At 57.2% G+C, this 25,136-nt stretch overlaps 5 protein-coding genes across 5 annotated transcripts; 1 reads left to right on the forward strand and 4 right to left on the reverse strand.

Moving 5' to 3' along the window:
* Positions 1–844: 844 nt before the first annotated feature.
* On the forward strand, positions 845–4,231 carry LOC121851414 (autophagy-related protein 2 homolog A-like; the record flags this gene model as incomplete). The annotated part of the gene is given in 7 exon segments (XM_042345248.1): positions 845–919; positions 1,272–1,354; positions 1,787–1,908; positions 2,489–2,643; positions 3,607–3,759; positions 3,916–4,009; positions 4,012–4,231. Coding segments are annotated over 7 exon segments (822 nt in total), but the record flags the coding sequence as incomplete, so codon positions are not given.
* Positions 4,232–6,675: 2,444 nt separating this feature from the next.
* Positions 6,676–8,927, reverse strand: LOC121851417 (inositol-trisphosphate 3-kinase A-like). Its single transcript, XM_042345270.1, has 4 exons — positions 8,778–8,927; positions 7,680–7,781; positions 7,136–7,207; positions 6,676–6,905 (listed from the first exon to the last, which is right to left on the reverse strand). The coding sequence occupies exons 1-4, from the start codon at positions 8,910–8,912 to the stop codon at positions 6,678–6,680; spliced, it is 537 nt and encodes a 178-aa protein (XP_042201204.1). The 5' UTR covers positions 8,913–8,927; the 3' UTR covers positions 6,676–6,677.
* Positions 8,928–10,674: 1,747 nt separating this feature from the next.
* On the reverse strand, positions 10,675–12,279 carry LOC103173661 (neurofilament heavy polypeptide-like). Its single transcript, XM_042345269.1, has 2 exons — positions 11,045–12,279; positions 10,675–10,870 (listed from the first exon to the last, which is right to left on the reverse strand). The coding sequence occupies exons 1-2, from the start codon at positions 12,267–12,269 to the stop codon at positions 10,731–10,733; spliced, it is 1,365 nt and encodes a 454-aa protein (XP_042201203.1). The 5' UTR covers positions 12,270–12,279; the 3' UTR covers positions 10,675–10,730.
* A 547-nt stretch (positions 12,280–12,826) lies between these two features.
* On the reverse strand, positions 12,827–19,195 carry LOC103172342 (centromere protein F-like). Its single transcript, XM_007885120.2, has 12 exons — positions 18,884–19,195; positions 18,229–18,420; positions 17,696–17,892; positions 17,352–17,464; positions 16,858–16,949; positions 16,404–16,677; positions 15,673–15,875; positions 15,358–15,483; positions 14,788–14,925; positions 14,214–14,336; positions 13,552–13,678; positions 12,827–13,187 (listed from the first exon to the last, which is right to left on the reverse strand). The coding sequence occupies exons 2-12, from the start codon at positions 18,388–18,390 to the stop codon at positions 12,829–12,831; spliced, it is 1,914 nt and encodes a 637-aa protein (XP_007883311.2). The 5' UTR covers positions 18,391–18,420; positions 18,884–19,195; the 3' UTR covers positions 12,827–12,828.
* Positions 19,196–19,848: 653 nt separating this feature from the next.
* LOC103172343 (putative surface protein SACOL0050) lies at positions 19,849–21,394 on the reverse strand. The gene is made up of 2 exons (XM_042345249.1): positions 21,386–21,394; positions 19,849–21,120 (listed from the first exon to the last, which is right to left on the reverse strand). The coding sequence occupies exons 1-2, from the start codon at positions 21,392–21,394 to the stop codon at positions 19,849–19,851; spliced, it is 1,281 nt and encodes a 426-aa protein (XP_042201183.1).
* Between the last annotated feature and the right edge of the window lie 3,742 nt (positions 21,395–25,136).

Consider the following 25,136-nt stretch of genomic DNA (forward strand, 5'->3'; position numbering starts at 1 on the left):
TCTCCCTCTCACACACACTCTCTCCCTCTCACACACTCTCTCTCTCTCACACATCTCCTCCTCCCCCTCTCTCTCCTCTCTCACACTGCCCCCCCTCTCCACCCTCTCTCTCCTCTCACACACTCCCCCCCTCTCCAATCTTCTCTCACCTCACCCCTCTGCTCTCTCTCACACACTCTCTCTCTCTCTCCTCACACTCCCCTCCCCCTCTCCCACTCTCTCTCCCTCTCACCACTCCCCACTCTCTCCCTCTCTCTACACACACTCTCCCCTCTCACCACACTCTCTCTCTCACACTCTCTCCCCTCCACACGCTCTCTCTCCACTCCCCCTCTCTCTCCCCTCTCACCGCTCTCTCTCACCTCTCCCACGCTCTCTCTCCCTCTCCCTCTCTCTCCCTCTCATCTCCTACTCACTCCCCTCCACACGCTCTCTCTCTCCTCTCACACTCCCCTCCCTCGCCCTCTCTCTCCCTCGCACAGCTCCCCCCTCCCGCCTCTCCCCTCTCGCCCTCTCTCTCCTCTCAATCCTGCACTGCTCTCTCCCTCCCTCTCACACCCCCCCGCTCCTCTCTCTCTCTCAGCACACTCCTCTCTCCCTCTCTACCCTCTCTCTTCTCCTCTCCACCCTCTTCTCCCTCTCCGTCTCTCACACTCTCCCGCTCTCTCTCCCTCTCTGCACGCTCCCCTCTCTCCCTCCCGCCGCTCCTCTCTCCTCTCTCTCTGCTCTCTCTCACACTCTCCGCGCTCTCCCTCCCCCTCCCTCCTGCCTCTCTCTCTCCTCTCACACCCTCCCCTCTCCCTCTCCTCTCTCACACTCCGCCTCTTTCTCTCTCTCTCTCTCTCACAGGGAGTTCCGTTTCACCTCCGAGGTACCGATCTGGCTGGACTATCACGGCAAACATGTCACCATGGACCAGGTGAGGAGCGCGGGCCGGGGGGGGGGTGTCTCTCTATCTCCCTCTCCCTCTCTCTCTCTGTCACTCTCATCTCCTCTTCTCTCACCTCTCTACTCTCACTCTCTCTCTGCTCTCTCACTCTCTCTCTGTCTCTCCTCACTCCCTTCTCTCTCCGACTCTCTCCTTCTCCGTCTTCTCACTCTCTCTGGGTCGTACTACTGCTTCTTGTCTCTACACACTCTTCTCTGTCTCTCCTCTCTCTCTCTGCTCGTTACACTCTGCTCCTCTCGTCCTCTCTCTCTCTCTCTCTCTCTCTCTCGTCCTCTCTCTCTCTCTCCGTCGTACGCTCTCTCACCTCTCTCTCTCCCCTCAGGGTACGTTTGCCGGGATCCTGATTGGCCTCGCTCAGCTCAACTGCTCGGAACTCAAACTGAAACGTCTGTGCTGTCGTCACGGGTAAAGCTCTAACAGGGACACAGTACACGCCGCAAAGTGGGGGCTATACACCCCCTCCCCCCCACCACCACCGTCTCTCCCTCCTCCTCCCCCTCTCTCTGTCTCCCTCTCTCTCTCTCTCTGTCTCTTTCTCTCTCTCTTTCTGTCTCTCTCTCTCTCGCTCTCTGTCTATCTCTCTGTCTCTCTCCCTCTCTCTTTCTCTCTCTTTCGCTCTCTGCCTCTCTGTCTCTCTCTCTCCATCTCTCTCTGTGCCTCTGACTGTGACTCTGGCTTGGTGTGGGCTGGGGTTTGAGTGGTGGGGGTTGACATCACGTCTGAAGACCTTCCTCTGTGACCCACGGTCCGCCCCCCACCCCCCCACCCCTCCCGCCGGCTCCTGGGCGCTGCCTGTGTGAGTGCCGGCTGAAGTTGTTGTTGTTGTTGGTGTGACAGGCTGCTGGGAGTGGACAAGGTGATAAACTATGCTCTGAGCGAGTGGCTGACGGATATCAGGAAAAACCAACTGCCCGGGATTCTGGGCGGGGTTGGCCCCATGCACTCTGTCGTTCAGCTCTGTGAGTATCTCCCCCACCACCACCCCCCCCACTCACACACACACACACACACACACACACACACACGCACAGATACACACGCACACGCCTCTGGTTACCAGCAGTATGTAGTGTAGTGTACGCACAGTGTAGAGGAGCTTTACTGTGTCTCTAACCCTGACCTGGGGGTATGGACGCACAGTGTAAAGCACAGTATGGAGGGGTTTGGGGGCTGGGATGGGGTTGGGGTTTGGGATGGGGTTGGGGGCTGGGATGGGGTTGGGGGGCTGGGATGGGGTTGGGGTTTGGTGGCTGGGTTGGGGGCTGGGATGGGGTTGGGGGGCTGGGATGGGGTTTGGGTGCTGGGATGGGGTTGGGGTTTGGGATGGGGTCGGGGTTTAGGATGGGGTTGGGGGCTGGGATGGGGTTGGGGGCTGGGTTGGGGTTTGGGATGGGGTTGGGGGCTGGGATGGGGTTGGGGGCTGGGATGGGGTTTGGGTGCTGGGATGGGGTTGGGGGCTGGGATGGGGTTGGGGTTTGGGGCTGGGTGGGGCTGTACAGTGACTGATGTCCTCTCTCTCTCTCTCTCTCCCCACCCCAGTCCATGGGCTCAGAGACCTGTTCTGGCTCCCGATCGAGCAATACCGTAAAGACGGGAGGATTATGCGGGGTCTGCAGAGGGGGGCAGCTTCCTTCGGCACCTCAACAGCCTCGGCTGCCCTCGAGCTCAGCAACCGACTGGTCCAGGCCATTCAGGTACCCGGGAGAGGGAGGGCGAGAGAGGGGAGAAGGGGGAAGAAAGGAAGATGGAGGAGTGCAAGGAGAGAGAGAGAGGGAGGAGGGAGGGAGGGCGGGCGAGGGGGGGAGAGAAGGGAGGGGAAAGAGAGAGAGTGAAGGAGGGGGCTAGAGAGAAAGAGGGGGAGAGAGAGGCCGGGAGGTGGGGAAGAGAGGGAGGGAGGTGTGTGTGTGTGTGTGTGTGTGTAGGGCAGGGTGTCTCAGTCTCTGTGTGTCTCAGTCTCCGTGTCTCAGGCTCTGTGTCTCAGTCTCTCTGTGTGTCTCAGTCTCTGTGTGTCTCAGTCTCTGTGTCTCAGTCTCTCTCTGTGTGTCTCAGTCTCTCTCTGTGTGTCTCAGTCTCTGTGTGTCTCAGTCTCTGTGTGTCTCAGTCTCTGTGTGTCTCAGTCTCTGTCTGTCTCAGTCTCTGTGTGTCTCAGTCTCTGTGTGTCTCAGTCTCTCTCTGTGTGTCTCAGTCTCTGTGTGTCTCAGTCTCTCTGTGTCTCAGTCTCTGTGTGTCTCAGTCTCTGTGTGTCTCAGTCTCTGTCTGTCTCAGTCTCTGTGTGTCTCAGTCTCTGTGTGTCTCAGTCTCTGTGTCTCAGTCTCTCTCTGTGTGTCTCAGTCTCTGTGTCTCAGTCTCTGTGTGTCTCAGTCTCTGTGTGTCTCAGTCTCTGTGTGTCTCAGTCTCTCTGTGTCTCAGTCTCTGTGTGTCTCAGTCTCTGTGTGTCTCAGTCTCTGTGTGTCTCAGTCTCTGTGTGTCTCAGTCTCTGTGTGTCTCAGTCTCTGTGTCTCAGTCTCTCTCTGTGTGTCTCAGTCTCTGTGTGTCTCAGTCTCTGTGTGTCTCAGTCTCTCTGTGTCTCACTCTCTCTGTGTCTCAGTCTCTGTGTGTCTCAGTCTCTGTGTGTCTCAGTCTCTGTGTCTCAGTCTCTCTCCCTCGCTGTGTGACAGGCGACAGCAGAGACGGTGTATGACATCCTCTCGCCCACCCCCCCCATTACCAAGGCCTTGACTGATCGCAGACACCTGAGGAGATCGCGGAGAGGACAACAGCCGGCTGACCTGAGGGAGGGGGTGGCCAAGGCTTACGACACCGTCCGAGAGGTAATCCCTTCAGCCGAGCGTCTGAACCCTCTCACTGTCTCTCTCTCTCTCTCTCTCTCATCTCTCTCTCTCTATCTCACTCTCTCTCTCTCTCTCTCTCTCACTGTCTCTCTCTATCTCTCCCTCACTCTCTCTCCCTCTCTCTCACTGCTACAGGGCGTGTTGGACACGGCCCTCACCATGTGTGACGTGGCCGCCCGGGGGCACGAGCAGAAGGGGCTGACGGGGGCGGTGGGCGGGGTCCTGAGGCAGATCCCCCCACGGTGGTCCGGCCTCTGATCGTGGCGACGGAGGCCACCTCCAGCCTCCTGGGGGGCATGAGGAACCAGATCCGACCTGACGCCCGCAAGGACGACAGTTTAAAATGGCGATCGGAGGAGAACCGGGAATAGTGAGCCTGGAAAACCAGCCGGGAATAGCAACCCGTGAAGGCCTCTCCCGGCTCCGACACTGACTGACTCTCTCTCCTCCCGGGCAAAGCTTTTTTTTCTTTTTTTTTTTGCTGTTCGTATGTTTTTTCCGACACACACGGAAACCCGTCGCCGTGACCGGTCGGGTGTCTGACACACACACACACACGGAAACCCGTCACCGTGACCGGCCGTGTGTCTGACACACACGGAAACCCGTCACCGTGACCGGTCGGGTGTCTGACGCACACACACACGGAAACCCGTCACCGTGACCGGCCGTGTGTCTGACACACACACACACGGAAACCCGTCACCGTGACCGGCCGTGTGTCTGACACACACGGAAACCCGTCACCGTGACCGGCCGTGTGTCTGACACACTTAAGAGTCTCCAAACCCGACCGAGAATTCCCCACATTCCCGGCTTCACATGGAAATCCCAGAGAGGGATTGTAGGAATGGAATGCGCTCTCTCTCTCTCTCTCTCCCTGTTGCGCGCTCTCTCCCTGGAGGGCCACACAGGGAGAGAGAGAGAGAGAGAGAGAGAGAGTGAGCGCCGATGTGGGGCTGAACGTGGGAACTTCGCTGCTTCCCGGACAGCGAGTGAGGGAGTGGGTCAGAGTGACTCACTCCGAGTCAGACTCGGCTAAACTGTTACCGGTGGCAGTGGGGCTGTGTGTGTGTGTCTGTGTGTCTGTGTGTGTGGGTGTGTGTCTGTGTGTGTGTCTGTGAGACTGAGAGAGTGTCTGTGTGTACATGAGTGTGTGCCCCCCCACCCTCTGGAACTCCATCCCACAGCCCTCGCCCCCTTCCTCCCTCCCTCCTTCCCTCCTTACACCCCTCCCTCCCTCCCTCCCTCCGTCGCCTCCTTCAAGACCCGTCTCAAGACCCTCCTCATCGACCGCGTCTCATAACCCAGGTATCTCAAGTCTGTGTGTGCGCCCTGTGTGTGTGTGTGTGTGTGTATGTGTATGTGCATGCTGTGCGTGTGCACTGTGTGTCTGTGTGTGCGCGCGCTGTGTGCGTGCGCTGTCTGTGCGTGCGCGCGCGGCGTGCGTGTGCTGGTTGCGCGTGCGCACTGTGTGTTGCGTGCGCTGTGTGTATGTGCGCTCTGTGTGCGCGCGCTGCGTGTGCGTGTGCGTGTGTGTGTGTGAGCTGTGTGTGTGTGTGCGCGCTGTGTGTGTGGGGTCGAAAGTGGGAATGGAGTGGGTGGGGTGGGGTGGGTGGGGTGGGGTGGGTGGGGGTGTTTGTGACCCGGTGCTGTGTTCATGACTGTGAGATTGATGGGTATTACATGTGTTATTGTGTATAATACAAACCCACTGTACATAAACAATACAATACCTTTAAAAAGTGCAATTATCAAACAACAGACCAACCGCCTGTGTGTGAAGGTACATTTGTCTCACACTGACCCCATATCAGGAGGTAATATCTGTGGAGTATATTAATGATCATTGTAATTCCCTTTGTTATTCCAGGAGACAAAACTATTTATTTTACACGGGTTCTGACCCCAAAACACACACACGGACACCTGTCACCGTGACACACGGAAACCGCTGCGTGTCCAGCCCGGACCCCCCCCCCCCCCCGCCAGTCAGTCAGTGGGGGCTATGGCTGTGGGGTTACCAGGGGCTGAGGGGAGGATTCTCTGCCCCCAGTGACTGGTCGGCCCTTTCCAGGTCCTCCCGTGTCTGGGCCGGACCGCCACCAGCAGTGAGTGCCCGGGGACCCTCGGCCCCTCCGGGCTCGGGAACCGGGGACCCTCGGCCCCTCCGGGCTCGGGAACCGGGGACCCTCGGCCCCTCCGGGCTCGGGAACCGGGGCCCCTCCGGGCTCGGGAACCGGGGACCCTCGGCCCCTCTGGGCTCGGGAACCGGGGCCCTCCGGGCTCGGGAACCGGGGACCCTCAGCCCCTCCGGGCTCGGGAACCGGGGGCCCTCGGCCCCTCCGGGCTCGGGAACCGGGGGCTCGAGACCCTCACAGAGGGAGGGGGCAGAGACAGAGAGAGAGAGACCGGCACAGACGGGGTGTGGGGGGGGGGGGAGGGCTGGGGCTCGATCCCCACATACAATCTGTTCGGAATGATAAGTATTTTGCTAAAATTAGTGTCCAAGAAGCTGTAGTGCGTTATACTAAAGGTCATCAGGAACACGTGTGTGTGTCCCTGTATGTGTGTGGGTCCGTGTGCGTGTCCGTGTGTGTGTGTGTCCCTGTGTGTGTGTCCGTGTCTGTGTGTCCCAGTGTGTGTGTCCCTGTGTGTGTGTCCGTGTCTGTCCCAGTGTGTGTGTGTGTCCGTGTCTGTGTGTGTCCCTGTGTGTGTGTGTGTGTCCCTGTGTGTGTGTTTGTGTCCCTGTGTGTCCATGTGTGTGTGATCTCACCATTCAATGTTCATCGCCCACCCCCTCTTCCCCCCTTTCTCTGGGTGGTGGTGGGGGGGGGGTGGGATGTGAGATGTCTCAGTGCCACCCCCCACCCCCCCCCCACCCCACCTCTCGCCCCTCAGGTTGTCTCGGTGTCTGTGAGCCTCTGCGTCAGGGCCTGGGAGAAGATGTCCATGAGGTTATGGAGCCCCAGGAGGTATCCATCCTCTCGGTTCCCCTCCTCCCAGGGAATGTCGTGCCTCAGGGTCTGGCCCTGGGGGAGGGCTGTGGTCTTCCCAAAGTCGATCAGCCAAACCTCCGGCTTCCCCAGACTCTCGTGGACAAACAGCAGCGAACTCCCGATCACCTACAGCAACAACAACAACAACAACAACAACACTGACCACCTCTCGCGGCAGGAGGGAGAACGTTCCCAGGCCCGGGGACAGTCAGGGGCTTGGACCCGAGCCGGACAGGGGGTTGGGATCGGGAGGGGGTGGAGGGTGGGGGTAGGAGGGTGACCGAAGGCCCGGTTGGTCAGTCGAAGAGGAAGGGGGCGCTGGGAAATGCAAGTTGTCGTCGTTGGCTTCCACTTACCTCGTGCGTCTTGAAGAAGACCGACCGACCCAAAGCCTCTTCGATGGATCTCAGCTGTTCCAGGTAACCTTTCTGCGAAAGACAATCCCAATCCCTCAGCAAACAGTCACTACACTCCATTGCTATCGGGTGAATCCCCGGGAAGCGACAGAGAGAGAGGGAGAGAGAGAGAGAGAGAGACCTCTGTGTGTGGGAGCCACTGGGCTCAGATGTAAGGATTATTGTTCTTACTAATATTTATTATTGTAATTGTCGGGGCATCGAGGGGCGGTGGGGGGCGGTGGGGGGGGGGCGAGGGGCGGGTAATTGGAGCCGAGGTACGGATCAGCCATAGAACGGCGGAACAGGCTGGAGGGGCTGAATGGCCTCGTCCTGTTGCTCTATTCCTCAGGGTCAGACCTCGAAACGCCCACCAGACACGAATAGGAACACGGTAACGTCCTCCGCCCACCCCCACCCCCCCTCCCGCTTCCCCCCTACACCCCCCAACCCCCCCCCCCCGCTCCCCACCCCCCACCCCTCGGCCTCTCGGTCTCAGCCTCACCAGAATGTCCACCTCACCCCCAGTGAACCTCAGTAACGTGGCTGTGATCTGCTCTCGGCTCCGCGTTTGCTTAAAGTCTTTCAGGACTTTCCCATCGGCCGTCTGTAACTCAGACAATAATCACATTACAGCCCACGGTCTGAGCGGCCGATAGTGTTATTGTTATCATTGTTATTATTGTTATTATTGATGTTATTACTGTTATTATTGATGTTATTATTGATGTTATTGCTGTCATTATTGATGTTATTATTGATGTTATTACTGTCATTATTTGTCGCTATTAATGTGTTACTGACATTACGATTATTATTTTTGTTACTAATCTGTTTGTGGTGAATATCGTTATTAATATTATAATTCCTATTGCTGTTGTTTTATTGTTATTAATGTTGTTGTTGTTGTTGTTGTTGATATCAGACGCCGGGAAACCCTTCGTCGCGGGAGGTGCCTTCACGGTTTCACGGTCTCGTCTGAGCCAACGAGGGACGGGGTCAGTGATTGGAGAGAGCGAGGGAGCGAGGGAGAGGGGAGAGGTTGAGGGAGGGGGAGGGAGAGATGAAGGGAGGGAGGGTGATGGAGGGAGAGGAGGGAGCGATGGAGGGAGAGATGGAGGGAGGGAGAGGAGAGAGATGGAGGGAGGGAGAGATGGAGGGAAGGAGGGAAGGAGAGATGGAGGGAAGGAGGGAGGGAGAGATGGAGGGAGGGTGATGGAGGGAGAGGAGAGAGATGGAGGGAAGGAGAGATGGAGGGAAGGAGAGATGGAGGGAGGGAGAGATGGAGGGAGGGTGATGGAGGGAGAGGAGGGAGCGATGGAGGGAGAGATAGAGGGAGGGAGAGGAGAGAGATGGAGGGAGGGAGGGAGAGATGGAAGGAGGGTGATGGAGGGAGCGATGGAGAGAGAGATGGAGGGAGGGAGAGAGATGGAGGGAGGGAGAGATGGAGGGAGGGAGGGAGAGATGGAGGGAGGGAGAGATGGAAGGAGGGTGATGGGGGGAGCGATGGAGAGAGAGATGGAGGGAGGGAGGGAGAGGAGAGAGAGATGGAGGGATGGAGCGAGAGATGGAGGGAGGGTGATGGAGGGTGGAGGGGCCTCACCGTCAGCCCCTCGATGCGGAAGGCGAGGCTGGAGGTGGAGCTCAGGGTCTCGCGCCACCTCATGTACTGCAGTTTGGTGACGGCGCCCAAACTGTGGTCCTCAGGACTCGGGGCCTCCGGGTCAACTCTCCTCATCTTCAGGTACAGGTCCTTCCGCCCTCTTTCTCTCCCCAGCACTGGGCCTGTGAGAAAGGGCCTCAAAGTATCCTTTACCTCAAGGGTCAGTGGCCGGGGTTATGAGCGAAGGACAGTTGAGGCCTGGACACTGGGAGTCCTGGATAGGACGCAGCTTAACGCTGTCTCGTTGGGTGGGCGATGAGAACATAAGAACTTTGTTGGCGAAAGAAGGCCGAGGTCCATCCCGTTCGACTTCCACCATCCGGGCAGTCGCTCGACACGTCGCGCCCCCAAACTGTGCACCGTATCCTCTTTCCCCGGGTATTATTTCCTGACAGAAATCGATGGCATTCCCCCCCTCCCTCCGTCTCCCTCGCGGGCCGTGTGCCCTGGTTCTGCCGGTCAGTACAAGACACAACAGCTGATATCGTGGTCTCCGCAGGATTCCAGTCGCTCTGGAGTTTCAAAGACGGTGACCCTCGCGCCCCTCGGGCTTCGGGGAGGATCCTCTGATGAGGTTGAAGAGCATCGAAACATCTCATCGTCAACTCTCTTCTCCCCCAAGTTTGTTCCTCCAACTCACTCCCTCATTCCTTTCCCCTTCTTCAACTGATGTAATTGTGTGAAAATGTATATATGGGGAGTGGGAAAGGGAGGGAGGGGGAGAGGAGGGGGGGGGAGGGGGGGGGGGAGGCGGAGAGGGAAGAGAAGGAGATAGTTTTGAAATTTCAGTGTGGACTCGGAATGATTTTAGGCACATTTCTCTCTCTCTCTCTGTAAAAACACTTGTATAAATAGTGACTCACACACAGAATTGGGAGTCTGGTCTCCATGTCGGGTGTGAAAGTGGCTCAGAGTTGATTTCATGAAAATATGAAAGAACTGCTATTACTTAATTACTCCGAGTAATAACGAAACGTGGCTTTTTTTTTCCCACTTATAATAATAAAAAGAAGAATCGGCCGCGGGTCTGACACACACGGACACCGGGTCAGCGTGAGCAGCTGGAGGCTGATACTCGGCGAGGGGCAGTGGGAGAGGGACAGGGGCCCCTCAGTAAACTCACAGAGATCCCAACACACAGGACCGAGTCCCCCAGAGACCTTGTGGGGACTATGGGACACCTCACTGATCCAGGGAGCAGCCATTGGCACGATCCACGTGACCACACCAAGGTACAATTAAACGTTTGTGAGAAAAACAATTTCCACGCCTGTGAAAACTTTTGACGGATTTAATTGACGCAAGGCACGAAAATACTGTTTAAATTTACACATTCCCGTGTGAAAAAGTGAGTCAGGACGCTTAATATTTAAGAGGACTGGTCCTGTCGTCACGTTAGTGAGAATTTGCGCATCGAGTGTGACCGCTCCTTGTAAACCCTGACTTGTAAAGAGAACAACAACAACAAACAGTCCTGGCATTTGATAAAGCGCCTTATCACATCTTCGAGACGTCTCAAAGCGCTTCACAGAATTTACTGTACAGTGTAGTGACTCTACAGTTTGTGGGCGAAACGCAGCAGCCAAATGAGCACAGCAGCGTCCCACACACAGTCGTGGGCTGAGTAACAAAATTATTATTTTTTTAAGGGAAAATCGATCCACCGATCGACCAACAACCGGGTTCCTACTCACTGCTGAGTAAACAGAGGTGTGTCGTGTAAGGAAACTATTTTCCCGGCTGAGGATCAAACCCAAGGCCTCTTGCTTCCAAGGCTCTAAGTGTTGGAATTTCCTCCGAGAGGCTAAATCGGGAGCAGGGAATGGCGGGTGTGTGGGGTGGGGGTGGGGGGGGGAGTGGTCAGACTCCCGCTCAGTGAATACCTTTGCTCTCTCACTGTTCCACTTTGCCGTTGGCGAGGTTCTGGCTGGTGGGCAGGGAGGCTGGTCTCTCCTCTGGCACAGACAGGCTGCTCAGCAGAGCTCGGCGTAGGACGTGGGGGCAGGAGGGCCCGGCCGGAATATCCCCAAAACCTGCCAACACGGTGAAAATCAGCTGCCGCAAAACACACAGTCACCACACTGTACAGTCAATCCTAACTCTGTCTCCAACTCCCGCTGTCACTGACCTGGGGAGTGTGGAGGGACACACAGTGTAGAGGGAGCTTTACTGTGTGAGAGCTGTAGAGAGGAGGTGATGTGACTCACCTTTCTGCACCACGTCCGGCAGCCCATACGGCTCGTACTCCGTGTCGTCGAAGGCCACCGACAGGTGCTGTAGAAACCCCCGTCTCTGCAGTAACTTCCGGGCCAACTCTGCCGGCTCCACCTTCAGCCCCAGCTCCGTTGGCTGCATTCTCGCTGTGTGTAATCGCACTCCCTGCTCCCCCACCTGTCGCCTTCCTGCCGGTCCTTCTGCTCGTATCCTGGTCAACGACGCCTCTCGTGTGGGGGTCTCGACCTTTTGTGTGGGGGTCTTGGCCTCTCGTGTGGGGGTGTCGGCCTCTCGTGTGGGGGTCCCGGCCTCTTGTGTGGGAGTCTCGACCTCTTGTGTGGGAGTCTCGACCTCTCGTGTGGGGGTCTTGTCCTCTCGTGTGGGGGTGTCGGCCTCTTGTGTGGGAGTCTCGACCTCTTGTGTGGAAGTCTCGACCTCTTGTGTGGGGGTCTCGACCTCTCGTGTGGGGGTCTCGACCTCTTGTGTGGGGGTCTCGACCTCTTGTGTGGGGGTCTCGACCTCTTGTGTGGGAGTCTCGACCTCTTGTGTGGGAGTCTCGACCTCTTGTGTGGGGGTCTTGGCCTCGTGTGTGGGGGTATCGGCCTCTCGTGTGGGGGTCTCGACCTCTTGTGTGGGGGTCTCGACCTCTTGTGTGGGAGTCTCTACCTTTTGTGTGGGAGTCTCGACCTCTTGTGTGGGTGTCTTGGCCTCTCGTGTGGGGGTCCCGGCCTCTTGTGTGGGGGTCTCGGCCTCTCGTGTGGGGGTCCCGAGAGCTTCTTGAGTCTCAGGCTCTCGTGTGGGGGACCGGGCCGCCTCCCGCTCTCCAGGGGGATCTACTACGTATGGCCAGTTGCTCTCAGACTGATTGCTGGCTCCGCTCTCCTCCTCCACCACGATAAGCCCGGTGCCATCCGCAGCCTTTAGACACTCAGTGAATTTACGTCTCACGCTCCCCGGCTCCTCCGTCCCCTGCCCTTCCTTTAACCTCAGCTCCTCCGCTAACCTCGCGCTCTCCCGGCCACGAGGGTGCGAGATAGAGACAGATGATTCCAGCTCTGCTTCCTCCACCTCCTCCCCTCGAAAGCTCAGAGCCCACCTGGCCTCGGAATCACCGACCTCTCGCCGTGAAGTACCGACCGTGCTGCTGTTGTGCCTGTGCTGCCCTGAGACACTGCCAATGTCTCCCTCAAGTCTGTCTGTGCCTTTGGCCACTAACATATAATGGAACACTTCCTCACGGGATCCACGCGGAGCTGCTTGCTCAACTCCGGAGGCTCCATTGAGCGATCTTGTCCCAGCGCTGACCGTGTGTCAGGACCTTCCCTCTCGCCTTCGTTGTGTTCCCAAATCACCTCCGAGTCGCTCTGCAGCCAGGATATGGCCTTCAGGGCTTGGTTTAGCCTCTTGCAGAGGTCGGCTATGGTGCGGTCCTTCCCCTCAACACTGAGCAGCAGGTCCTCCATGTTTTGAGTTTGGACCTCCAAGGCCGCCGTCAGCTGCTGTATCTCCCTGTGGAGCATGGCCTGGAGTTCCTGCAGCGTGCGCTGGGCCTCGCTGTGCCTTTGCTCTGCCCGCTCCTTCTCCCTGGTCAGATCCTCACACCTCTTCTCCAGCTCCAGCAGCCGTGCATGCAGCTGGGACCTCTCCAGGTCTCCGTCTGGCGGGCCATCTCCACTTGCTCCCTTCTCCATCAGCCGGGCTCTCCTCTCCCCTGAGTCCTGTCCCAACTCCGCCTCCAGCCGGCTTTGCTGCTCGCCCTCCAGCTCACCATTATCCTTCAGAACCTCCGCTTCCCCCTCAGGTACTGCAGCCCCGCCCACGCTGCAGCCACGCCTGCTGCAGCCTCAGTGAAGGAAGGCACAGCAATGACTCCACAAACTGCTCCATTCTCCAGCGGTTGAGCTGCTGCTGGGCTGCCCTCTCTGGCCTCCTGGGCTTGATGGTCGCCGCACTGTGAGGGCAGGACCCCCTGTGAGGAGACCACCACATGTGGGTCTGACTGGCTGGCCTCCTGCTGGCTCAGGCTGGACGGGCAGGACAGCAGCTGTGGGCCTGGGTTGACAGAGAGACCTTCCCGCTGCACATTAATCTCTCGCTGAAGAGCCTCGACTTTGACCGATAGAGACAGGTTTTCCCCTAAAAGAGAATATCACAACCTCAGCTCCAATAATAATAACAATGATAATCCTGGCATTTGATACAGCCCCTTATCACATCTTCGAGACGTCTCAAAACGCTTCACAGGATACACTGTAAAATGTAGTGAATGTGTTTTGTGGGCGAAACGCGGCAGCCAATTGCGCACAGCGACGTCCCACAAACAGTCGTGGATTGAGTGACCACATTATTATTTTTTTTTGAAGGAAGATCTTGAAAGACCGCCCTGAACAGAGCACTGCGCTGGAACATTATAATCACTGTGAGCTCAAAGTCCTGAACGTACAATACAGAGAGAAAGGTAACGGGAACTATTGTTATGTTGAAGAAAAGCATTGCCTACCCCTCATCTCCTCCCTGGATGTCTGACTCCAGGTGAGATCCTGTTCCATACGTGTCAGCTGTGCCTCGAGTTGCAGGAGGCGCTGTGTGCTCTGTCCCTGACATGTGCTGTTCTTCTCCAGTGTAAGCTAACATACAGATAGACAGGATTACACAGCAAACTGTACAGCGAACAGCCATTCACCCAACTAGCCTGTGCCATACTACACACAATACCCCACTCCTAAACCCTTCTCCTATACCCTCCCAAATACCCCTCTATTCCTCTGTAGGAGGAGGCAAGTTTTCACATGCACACACAAACAAACAGCAACAACAAAATTACCTCTCTCCCCCAATAGGCTGTGAATTATGGCTGGATCCATTCACATTGTCCAGACTGAGAAGGAAAGATGTTTGTAGGTCAGGGTATTAAGGATAATTCAAAGGCGCGTAATTCAAGTTGAGGTACAGGTCAGCCATGATCTTGTCGAATGGTGGAACAGGCTCGAGGGGCTGAATGGCCTCCTATTCCTACGTTTCTACAATTGGTCTCAAGTAGGGATGGAGGTGAAGTGCCAGAGGGCACCAAGATACGAGTCCCCCTTGCTGACAGAGAATGGTACCCGGTGACTCCCCCACAATAGAGGGGTGAGCAATGCTTTCCTTCAACATAACTCTTACCTGCTTTTCTCTCTGCAGATCGGCTTCTCTCTTTTGATAGGCTGCGAGTTCCCCCACCGCCCAGTCAACCTTTTCTTCCAGTTCCTGCAGCTCCCTGTCCACCAGCTGTTTCTGTGCTGTCACCTTCACAATAATAATAATAATAATAATCTTAACATTTGATACTGCGCCTTATCATGTCGTCGAGACGTCTCAAAGCGCTTCACAGGATACACTGATAAAGTGTAGTGACTGCTTATTTTGTGGGCGAAATGCGGCAGCCATTTGCACACGGCAGCGTCCCCACACATAGTCGTGGATTGAGTGACCAAGTTATTATTTATTTTGAGGGGATTATTGCCCCCGGAAAGCAATCTGCCTATCAACTAACAAGCGGATTCCTACTTACTGTTCGGTAAACCGAGGTGTGTGTGTGTGTGTGGAGTAAGGAAACTTTCCTAACGTTTCGCCCTGACCCTGACCAGCCGGGAATCGAACCCGGAATCTCACTCCCAATAACACAGGGCACCGTAACTCCTAACGAGAGAGTGAAGGCTTTGGAAACAGTACGTTAGATAGCAGCAGCCTGTGTTACCTTATCCACCGTGGCTTGTAGCTCGAGGTGCTCTCTCTGCAGCTGCTGTATCTGGTGTGAAGCTGTGCTCTGAGCTTCCCTGCTCTCCTGCTCCAGCATCTGGTACCCAGACTGCTGCTCGGCTAGCTCCTGTAGCTCCTGAAACCAGGTCACAATCCCGCTGTCCCATCAACAACAACAACTTGCATTTACACAGAGACCCTCACCCAGGGCAGCGTCCCAGAGTGCTTGACAGTGGCGGATTCGGACACCGAGCCAGGGGGAGGCTTTAGGCGCAACCTGAAGATGGGAAAGCAAGGGGCAAGGTGGAGGGAGGGATAGAGGGAGAGTGTTCTAGCGTTTCGGGGCATAGTGGGTGGCATGGCCGCCGATGGTGGAGCGGAGGGCACGAGGGACAAGTTCAATGACCTGTTCAATGAACAGGATTGTCCTGCCTGTGTGTGATGGAGAGTCGACACCAGGAACGGCTTCCCAGCCTCGAAAGACTTTGTGAAACAGGAATAAAAATGTTCTGGAGAGAAGACAGCAGCTCAGCTCGGAGACGTTACCCGGGGCAGGGTGGGCCTTCACCTGCTGGTGTTCCCTCTCCCGCTGTCTCAGTCTCTGCTCCGCTGAATGCCGGGCGCTTTCTGCGTTCTGCCTCAGACACCCCAGCTCTGCCGTCACCTGCTTCAGCCTCTGCTCCAGTCCCGCACACTGCAGGTAAAGCACACACCCACAGGCTCCCTCAGTCACAGGATCCCCCACATGCACACGCACATATACACACACACGCCTCTCTCACACACACACACACACACACACAGTGCCACAACTATTTCACTCTCACAGTGTCACGCCCTGACACACACAGTCACACACACACACATACAGACACACACAGACCTTGGTGTTGGCGAGCTCCTGTCCCTGGTTAGCTCTGCTCAGGAGTTGTTGACCGTGGTTCAGGGTTTGCTGTTTTGCTGCCAGCTGTGCCTCGCTCATCTCCAGCCGCGACTGCAGCTCCTGCAACCTGTTGTCGTGGATTTTGATTTCTTTTTCCTGAGACTGAACCCAAATTTCCAACTCGGTCACTGTGCTTCTCAGCACTGTGCGACACAGGTTGATACCAGGGGCGCAGAGAGAGTGGAGAGAGAATGCTGGAAAGTTAATATTAATAATCCCTGCATTTGATATAGCGCCTTATCATTTGTGGGCGAACGCGGCAGCCAATGCGCACAGCAATGTCCCACAAACAGTCGTGGATTGAAAATGACCAATTTTTTTTTTTTTTTTTTTTTTTTATTATTAGGCGTGTGGAGTAAGAAAACTTGCCCAAGGTTTCGCCCTGCCTGTAATTATGTTTCATTGCAAGCGATCTAACCACTGACTAAGGACTCCACAGTGTCTCATCTATATTGTAAAGTGTAGCGACTGCGTGTTTTGTGGGCAAACGCGGCAGCCAATTGGGGCAAGACGGAGGGATAGAGGAAGAGCGTTCCAGAGATTTGGGGCGAAGTGGCGGAAAGCGCGGCCAGCAATGGTGGAACGGGGGGCCAGAGGTACATGCAGAAGGCCGGAGCCAGTTGCCACACAACTATGAAGTGCCTTACGATGTTTGAAGCTGGAGCTCTTACCCCTATTTTCCTCTCTCAGTCCATCCACCTGTGGGCTGCTGCTCTCCTCGGCCCAGCTGAGGTGGGGGTGGGTGGGGTCAGGAGTGAGCGGTCTGCAGGGGGGCTGTTGTGTCGCTCGCTCCTCCCAGGGCAACACAGACAAGGGGGCTCCCCGACCAGCTGGGGTGCTGGGGGGCTGGTGATCGGGGTTCTGCCAGGGACAGTTAGTCGGGCTGCTCTGTGCTCTGTTATCCTCTCGTCCATGGCTTCTGTGGCTGAGCTCCAGCGGCTGAACCTGAGGCCAAAGAACATTCAAATAACACCCACTGCTCTCCTGCTGCTTAAGATGGGTTTAACGTCTCATCTGAAGGAGCACAGCCCCCGCCCCCCCACCCACCCTCCCAGGACACTGGGAGAGAGTGAGAGGAACTCCCTTCCCTTATCGTGTTGTTCTCGCCCCAGTGTGACCGCTCACCTGTAGCCTCAGAGTGTTGACTTCGGTCCCCAGCCTCTGTCTCTCCTCTGCCTCCCTCTGATATTTCCTCTGCAGATCCTCCCATTGGGCGCCTTCAACCAAGGAAAGTGTGCAAAGAAATTATTTTTACACTTGCCCTGAGTCTGGAAAATGCCTATCACCCACCCAGATGGCCTCGTGTTACTGAGCTCATCAGTTGACAAGAAGGAACTTGAATGTTTATAGCTCCTCGTACAACAACAACTCGCATTTATGTTGCGCCCTTCACGTGGGGTAGTGTCCCGGAGCGCTTGACAGTGGCAGAGTCTGACACCGAGTCAGGGGGGAGAGGGGCCACGTAGTGACATTTTGTGTCAAATGCAACAGCCAGCAATAGTAATAATCCTTCCATTTGAACCTTAGGCGAGGGGGGGTTTCACTTGATGCCCCTCATTGCGACGAGGCTAAAGGATTATCCATGTGTTGGGACAGTATTTGCTGGTTTGATCACTTACCCTGGTTGTCTCTGGGACAAGGTGAGGAGGTGTTGGACAGACCGGGATAGAGCTGGGAGGCTGAGGGTGAGGGCAGTGGGCTCCTGAGGTTCCGCTCAAGCTCTGTTTCTAACCTGCGGAAAAGTGATAAAAAGATGTGGTGGAAAAGGAGAGATCGTCATAGGTGTGGAGTGCCTGTAGCGTAGTGGTTAGAGCTCTTGCCTTGCGAGCGAGGGTTTCTGCGAGTATTAAGCTTGAGTGCATTCGAGGTTTGAGAGAGAAAGAGAGAAAGAGCAGGGTGGGGGGAGAGAGATGGGGGTGGGGGGAGAGAGATGGGGTGGGGGGAGAGAGAGAGAGAGAGGTACCTCTTTAATTCATGCTCCAGGTTGTCTGTTCGCTTCCTGGCAGCTACCAGCTGGCCCTCCAGGCTGCACACCAGAGCCTCCTTCACCTGTAGTTCCTGACACAGCCTCTGCCGGCTCCTCTCCCCCTGGCTGGCCTCGTCCCTCAGGCTCTGTGCCTCTCTCCTCAGGCTCGCGTGCTCGTGCCTCTCATCCTCCAGCTTAAAACAACACAAGAGATGTGAGGTCTACGTGCCAGCCAACCTTACCCCAAACGCAGCCGAAACCCGTCCATGCATTTGTGATCTCCCGCCTCGACGACTCGCTGGTCTCCCCAACACCTCCCTACCCCTCCGACATGCTTACTCCCCAACCCACCACCCGCCGCCTCCGCTCGGCTGGCTCCGGCCTCCCGCTTGGCCCTCGTGCTCTCCGCTCCGCCACGGGTGGCCACACTTTCAGCTCTGGAACTCTCTTCCCTGATCTCTCCGCCATCCCTATCTTCAGTCCGTGCCAGTTCCCACTCTCTGGCCCCCCGCCCCTCCCACGGCGATCACCTTCTGCTGCTGCTTGTGGAAGGTGGATTCCATAGCGTCCAGCTGCAGTTGCCTCTGTTGCCTCTCTCGCCCCAGTTTCTCCAACTGCCTCTCACACTCTGTCACCTTCCTCAGAGCTTGGCTGGACAGTTCGCCCTTCCACTCCTCCAGGGGCCAACTCATACCGAGAGCCACTCAGTCACTACCGGAAGCCTGGAGGGCATCACCAAGAAAAATATCAACAGTCTGCAATATGAAGTCCTGCAGTCCTTAGTAGCTAGAGCACGTGCCTCGCAAACGAGAGGAACTGGGCTCGATTCCCGGCCAGGGAGGGTCGGGGCGAAACCTTGGGCAAGTTTCCTTACTCCACACACACACGCGTGCGCCTCTGTTTATCTCGGAGTAAGTAGGAACCCGGTTGTTAGTCGATTGCTGGATTACTTTTCCGGAGGTAATAATCCCATCCAAAATACTAATAATTTGGTCACTCAAACCACGACTGTTTGTGGGACACCGCTGTGCGCAATTGGCTGTCACAAAATATACAGTCAATTCACTTTACAGTACGTCCTGTGAAGTGCTTTGAGATGTCTCGAAGACGTGATAAGACACTGTGCCCTATATCAAATGTAAGGATCATTATTATTAAAATACCCCAGGCACAGGTGGGGCTTACCAGGCAATTCAGCCTATCGAGCCCATGCTCCACCACTTCATCGCAGTACTTTCCACCTGCATCAGCTTGGCTCCATCTCTGGCACACTCTATTCTAGGTCAGAAGGTGGGGACTTGAGTTCATAGTCCAGTGCTGCTTCAAATGCCTTCATGGCCTGGCATCGCCGTACATCACTGACCTGCTTACTCCCCACTCCACTGCCCACTACCTCGACTGGCTCTGGCCTCCTGCTTGTCCCTTGTACCCGCTGTTGCACCAGCAGCGGCCACACTTTTAGCCACTACACCCGAAACCCTGGAACACTCTCCCCCAGTCCCTCCGCTTTTCTCCTTCCTTCCCCATCTTCAGACCTTCCTCTTCGACAGTGCCTATGCTCACCTCCCCCTGGCTTGGCATCATGCTCTGCCACTGACAAGTGATCTGGAAAGCCTCCCTGTGTGAGGAGCGCTATATAAATCCAAGTTGTTATTGTTTAATGGTCAGATAAGTGCTTTCCTTACACGAGCACTTGTTGAGGTCCCAAACGTTTGCTCAATTGATTTTGCAACACTATTGGTAAAATGATACTTTCGTTGAGGCTGATCTCTGGGAATATCCAAGGCTCTGGGAAGATCCCATTCTCTAGATGGTCCCAGTCCATGGACTAGTCTCCAGGGATAATCACAGTTTCTCCAGAAGAATTTAGATGATCCGAGTCCCTCAATCACTATCTCAGACGTTTCCAATCCCCGGCTAGTTACTCGGCTAGTCTCTGGAATGATCTCAATCTATCAATCAAAATGTGGAATAATTCCAGTCTCTCAGCCAGAATCTGGGAAAATCTAGACTCTCAGCCAGAATCTGGGATGATCCCAGGCTCTTGGTTGGAATCTGGGATGATCCCACTCTCCAAGGCCAGAATCTGAGATCATCCCAGCCTGGGGATGATTGCAGCAGGGGAATTATCCCTCAGTCCCTTAATGCCACTAATCCTGGTTTCTTGGAATATCCTGGCTTCTTGGATTGTCCTGGTTTCCAAGCTGTTCTGTAGCATGTTCCTGGGCTCCAAAACAGATGGGATTGTCACTGGCAAAATCCCAGTCACTTGGCCAGTCACTGGCAAAATCCCAATTCCTGGGCCAGTCTCTGGCAAAATCACAGTCCCATTCCCTATCTGTGGGACGATCCTTGTCCTTGTCTTTGGGAGGATTACTGTCACTGGCCACAGCACAATCCAGATCCTTGTCCATGGGAGGATCCTTGTCTTTGAAACGGTCGCACTCTCTGTCTTTGGTGCGATGAGGGTCTTTGGAACGATCAGAGTGTCTGTCTTTGAGACGATCGCATTCCTTGCCTTTGGTACGATCAAAGTGTCTGTCCTTGGGACGATTAGATTCCTTGTCTTTGGGATGATCAGGGTCTTTGGGATGATCCGGGTCCTTGTCTTTGGGATGATCCGAGTCCCTGTCTTTGGGATGATCCGAGTCCCTGTCTTTGGGATGATCCGAGTCCCTGTCTTTGGGATGATCCGAGTCCCTGTCTTTGGGATGATCCGAGTCCCTGTCTTTGGGATGATCCGAGTCCCTGTCTTTGGGATGATCCGAGTCCCTGTCTTTGGGATGATCCGAGTCCCTGTCTTTGGGATGATCCGAGTCCCTGTCTGTGGGATGATTCGAGTCCCTGTCTTTGGGATGATCCGAGTCCCTGTCTTTGGGATGATCCGAGTCCCTGTCTTTGGGATGATCCGAGTCCCTGTCTTTGGGATGATCCTGGTCTCTGTCTTTGGGATGATCCTGGTCCCTGTCTTTGGGATGATCCGAGTCCCTGTCTTTGGGATGATCCTGGTCTCTGTCTTTGGGATGATCCTGGTCCCTGTCTTTGGGATGATCCGAGTCCCTGGGCTGGTCATTGAACTGATCCCAGTAGCTGGAATGGTTTCCATCCCTGATCGATTTTCTGGAATGATCCCATCTTCTGGGCTGGTCTCTGTGCTGATCTCTGGGATAATCAACGTGTCTTGGCTGGTCACTGGGCTGGGCTCTGGAATAATCCCAGTCTCTGTGCTGGTCTCTGGGATAATCACGGTCTCTGTGCTGGTCTCTGGGATAATCCCAGTCTCTGTGCTGGTCTCTGGGATAATTAACGTGTCTTCGCTGGTCACTGGGCTGGGCTCTGGAATAATCCCGGTCTCTATGGTGGTCTCTGGGATAATCACGGTCTCTGCGCTGGCCTCTAGTATTCTCTCTCTCTCTCTCCCTCTGTCAGTCTCCTTCGCTGCTCGACTTTAGAAAAGGAAAAGGGTCGGACGCCGGGGACGGACGGACGCGCGCGCACGCACACGCGTGCAGCGGGACAGGCAAGTGAATGCTCAGCGTCGGTGTTACCAGCAGCTTCTCGGTATGTTGAACGAGCCCCGGGGCACTGAGGAGCCACTGGCCTCACCGCTGGGCCTCTGACACCCTCCCCAGCTGCAGCCCGAGAACCTCGGAGCGGACTTAAAGCAACTTATAGGAACCCTCTTACCTTCAGCATTGAGATTGGGATTCCCCTGTTCACCGCCGTCTGCTCACCCTCACACTGAGTGGCTCTGTACGGTCCGGATAGACGCCTCCGTGTAGTCTGATAATAACTGTGACACCTTCACGGGTTAACGTGTGTGTGTGTGTGTGTGTCAGACGCCCGGCCGGTCACGGTGACGGGTTTCCGGGCGGGGCCCAGTGGTTGCTATGGGCGAGGCGGGGTAGCTACGGTGGTTGGGAGATGCTCGGTCGCTATGGGCGAGGCGGGGTAGCTATGGTGGTTGGGAGATGCCCGGTTGCTATGGGCGAGGCGGGGTAGCTATGTGTTGGGAGATGCTCGGTTGCTATGGCCGAGGCGGGGTAGCTACGGTGGTTGGGAGATGCTCGGTTGCTATGGGCGAGGCGGGGTAGCTATGTATTGGGAGATGCTCGGTTGCTAGGGGCGAGGCGGGGTAGCAATGTCGTTGGGAGATGCTCGGTCGCTATGGGCGAGGCGGGGTAGCTATGGTGGTTGGGAGATGCTCGGTTGCTAGGGGCGAGGCGGGGTAGCTATGGTGGTTGGGAGATGCTCGGTCGCTATGGGCGAGGCGGGGTAGCTATGTGTTGGGAGATGCTCGGTTGCTATGGGCGAGGCGGGGTAGCTACGGTGGTTGGGAGATGCTCGGTTGCTATGGGCGAGGCGGGGTAGCTATGGTGGTTGGGAGATGCTCGGTTGCTATGGGCGAGGCGGGGTAGCTATGGTGGTTGGGAGATGCTCGGTTGCTATGGGCGAGGCGGGGTAGCTATGTGTTGGGAGATGCTCGGTTGCTATGGGCGTGGTCACCGGGCGGGTGTCAGCCGTTGTGGGCGGGGCCGAGTGAGGTGGGCGGGGCCGGGTGGGTCACGCGGGGTTGTTATGGGCGGGGCCAGAGTGGCCGTTGCCCGCGCGAGGCGGCAGAGACGCCTCGCCGCCGCGCGTGCTGTTGACACCGCCCCCCCCCCAACCCATTGGCTGCCCCGCCCCCTCCCTTCCACGCCCACCCCGTCCTTCTCGCCGCCGCTCATTGGCTGCTGGGCCCGCGCGAGCCGCCTGATTGGACGGGGCGGCCGTCAGTCAAGTCAGTCAGTCCGTCCGTCCGCGAGGCGCCGGCGGCGGTTGGTTTGGGCGCGAGGCCGTCGAGTCAGTTAGTCCGTCAGTGCCGTGAGGAGCGGCGGACAGCGGCGAAGGAGAGGGAGAGAGAGAGAGGGAGAGGCGGGGAGGGGGTCGGTCAGGCAGTCACAGACGTTGGTGGCGTTTCCTGCCGCAAGTTGAGCGACTTTACCGGCGGGTGTTCGGTGGGCGACTTACCGTCGTGTGTGTGGGTGTGTGTGTGGGTGAACCCCGGGCGGCGTCCACGGATTGAGTTGAGGCGGAGACGGCCCACGCGCTGTTGATCCCGCCCCCCCCCCCCTTCGCCGCCCATTGGCTGCCATGGAGGCCCTGGGCTGCCCCGAGCCCACTGATTGGACGCGGCAGCTGTCGCTCGGACCCCTCGTCGCCCGGCGACGGTCTGGCGGAGCGGCCCAGGCGCGGAGTCAAGCCGCTCCAGGGGCCGCCCGGGGACCTGCCCGGAGACCCGCCCGGGGGTCAGGGGCCGCCCGGGGCCAGCCCGGGACAGGGGCTGCCCAGACCCGCCCGGGGACCAGGGGCTGCCCGGGACCCTCCCGGGGACCCGCCCGGGGGTCAGGGGCTGCCCGGGGACCCGCCCGGGGGCCAGGGGCTGCCCGGGGACCAGACCGGGGACCAGGGGCTGCCCGGGGACCCGCCCGGGGACCAAACCAGGGACCAGGGGCTTCCCGGGGATGATCCCAGGGACCAGCGGCTTCCCGGGGACCAGGAGCTTCCCGGGGACCCGCCCGGGGGCCATGGGCTTCGCAGGGATGAGCCCGGGGACCAGGGCTTCCCGGGGACCCGCCCGGGGGCCATGGGCTTCCCGGGGATGAGCCCGGGGACCAGGGGCTTCCCGGGGATGAGCCTGGGGACCAGGGGCTTCCCGGGGACCAGCCCGGGGACCAGCCCGGGGACCAGGGGCTTCCCGGGGACCAGCCCGGGGATCAGGGGCTTCCCAGGGACCAGCCCGGGGACCAGGGGCTTCCCGGGGACCAGCCCAGGGATCAGGGGCTTCCCAGGGACCAGCCCGGGGACCAGGGGCTTCCCGGGGACCAGCCCAGGCGCCAGGGAAATCCCATGGACAAGGAGCTTCCCAGAGAACATGGACTTCCGAGTATGCAGGAGGACGCAGGAGACTGGTCAAGAGAACAGGACCATGTGAGACGTTACCCTACAGACAAAGACTGTGATGATGATTGGGAGCATTCCAGCAGCCGTGACCATCCCACAGATCCAGACTATCCAAGAGATCGTCGTACAGAAAGAGACTGGGATTTTGTCAGACACTGGCCCAGGGAACGGTGGAGACACATGATCAGGCAACCTCAGGGACTTCCCAGAGACCAGCCCAGGGGCCAGGGGCTTCCTAGGGACCAGCCCAGGGTCCAGGGACTATCTAGGGACCACTACAGAGGCCAGGGGCTTCCCAGTGACCAGCCCAGGGGCCAAGGGCTTCCCAGAGACCAGCCCAGGGGCCAAGGGCTTCCTAGGGACCAGCCCAGGGGCCAGGAACTTCCCAACGGTCAGGGGCTTCCCAGTGACCACCCCAGGGTCCAGGGACTATCTAGTGACCACTCCAGAGGCCAGGGGCTTCCCAACGACCAGCCCAGTGGCCAGGGGTTTTCCAGTGACCAGCCCAGGGGCCAGGGGTTTCCCAGTGACCAGCCCAGTGGCCAAGGGTTTCCCAGTGACCAGCCCAGGGGCCAGGGGCTTCCCAGTGACCAGCCCAGGGGCCAGGGGCTTCCTAGTGACCAGCCCAGGGGCCAGGGTCTTCCCAGTGACCAGCCCAGGGGCCAGGGGCTTCCCAGGGACCAACACAGAGGCCCAGGGCATCCCAGAGATCAGCCCAGAAACCAGGAACACACCCGGAATCAGGAGAATACAGGATACTGGTCAAGAAAACAGGACCATGCGAGATGTTGCCCTCGGGATAAAAACTGGGATGATGCTGGAGTCTGGTTTAGAGATTCGGAGCATCCCAGCGGCCGTGACCATCCCAGAGACCGAGACTATCCAAGAGATCATCGTACAGAGAGAGACTGGGATCACCGGGACCGGGACTCTCACAGTGAATGGTTCCGAGACCTGCCTAGGGATTGGGATCATTCCAGAGACTGTAACAGAGAATGGTGTCAATCCTGCGACTGGGATCATTGTGATCACCAACCTAGGGACCGGGGTCATTCCACAAGCAGGCATCGGGATTTTGTTAGAGACCATCCCAGTGAGCAGGAGCACGCAGGAAACCGGCCACGAGAATGGGACCACCCAAGAGATGGCCCTCCAGACAGGGATAATGTCTGGTTTAGACACCACTCCAGACACCATAACCACCCGAGGAACCGAGACTATCTGAGGTCACACTCCAGGTATCGGGATCATCCATGTGACCGAGATTGGCCCCGAGGCTGGGATCATCCCGAAGACTGGCCTGGAGGCTGCGATCATTTCAGAAAATGGCCCAGGAATTGGGATTATTGCAGAGTCTGGATCAGAGAATGGTATCATTCTAGTGACTGGGATCAATCCTGCGACTGTTGTCTTTCTGATGACCAGGACTGGCACTGTCCCAGAGACTATCACAGAGATCGGAATTATCCCAGAGAGCGACCTAGAGACTGGGATT

This window comes from Callorhinchus milii, unplaced genomic scaffold (assembly GCF_018977255.1).
Source record: "Callorhinchus milii isolate IMCB2004 unplaced genomic scaffold, IMCB_Cmil_1.0 Scaffold37, whole genome shotgun sequence".
Classification (NCBI taxonomy): Eukaryota; Metazoa; Chordata; class Chondrichthyes; order Chimaeriformes; family Callorhinchidae; genus Callorhinchus; species Callorhinchus milii.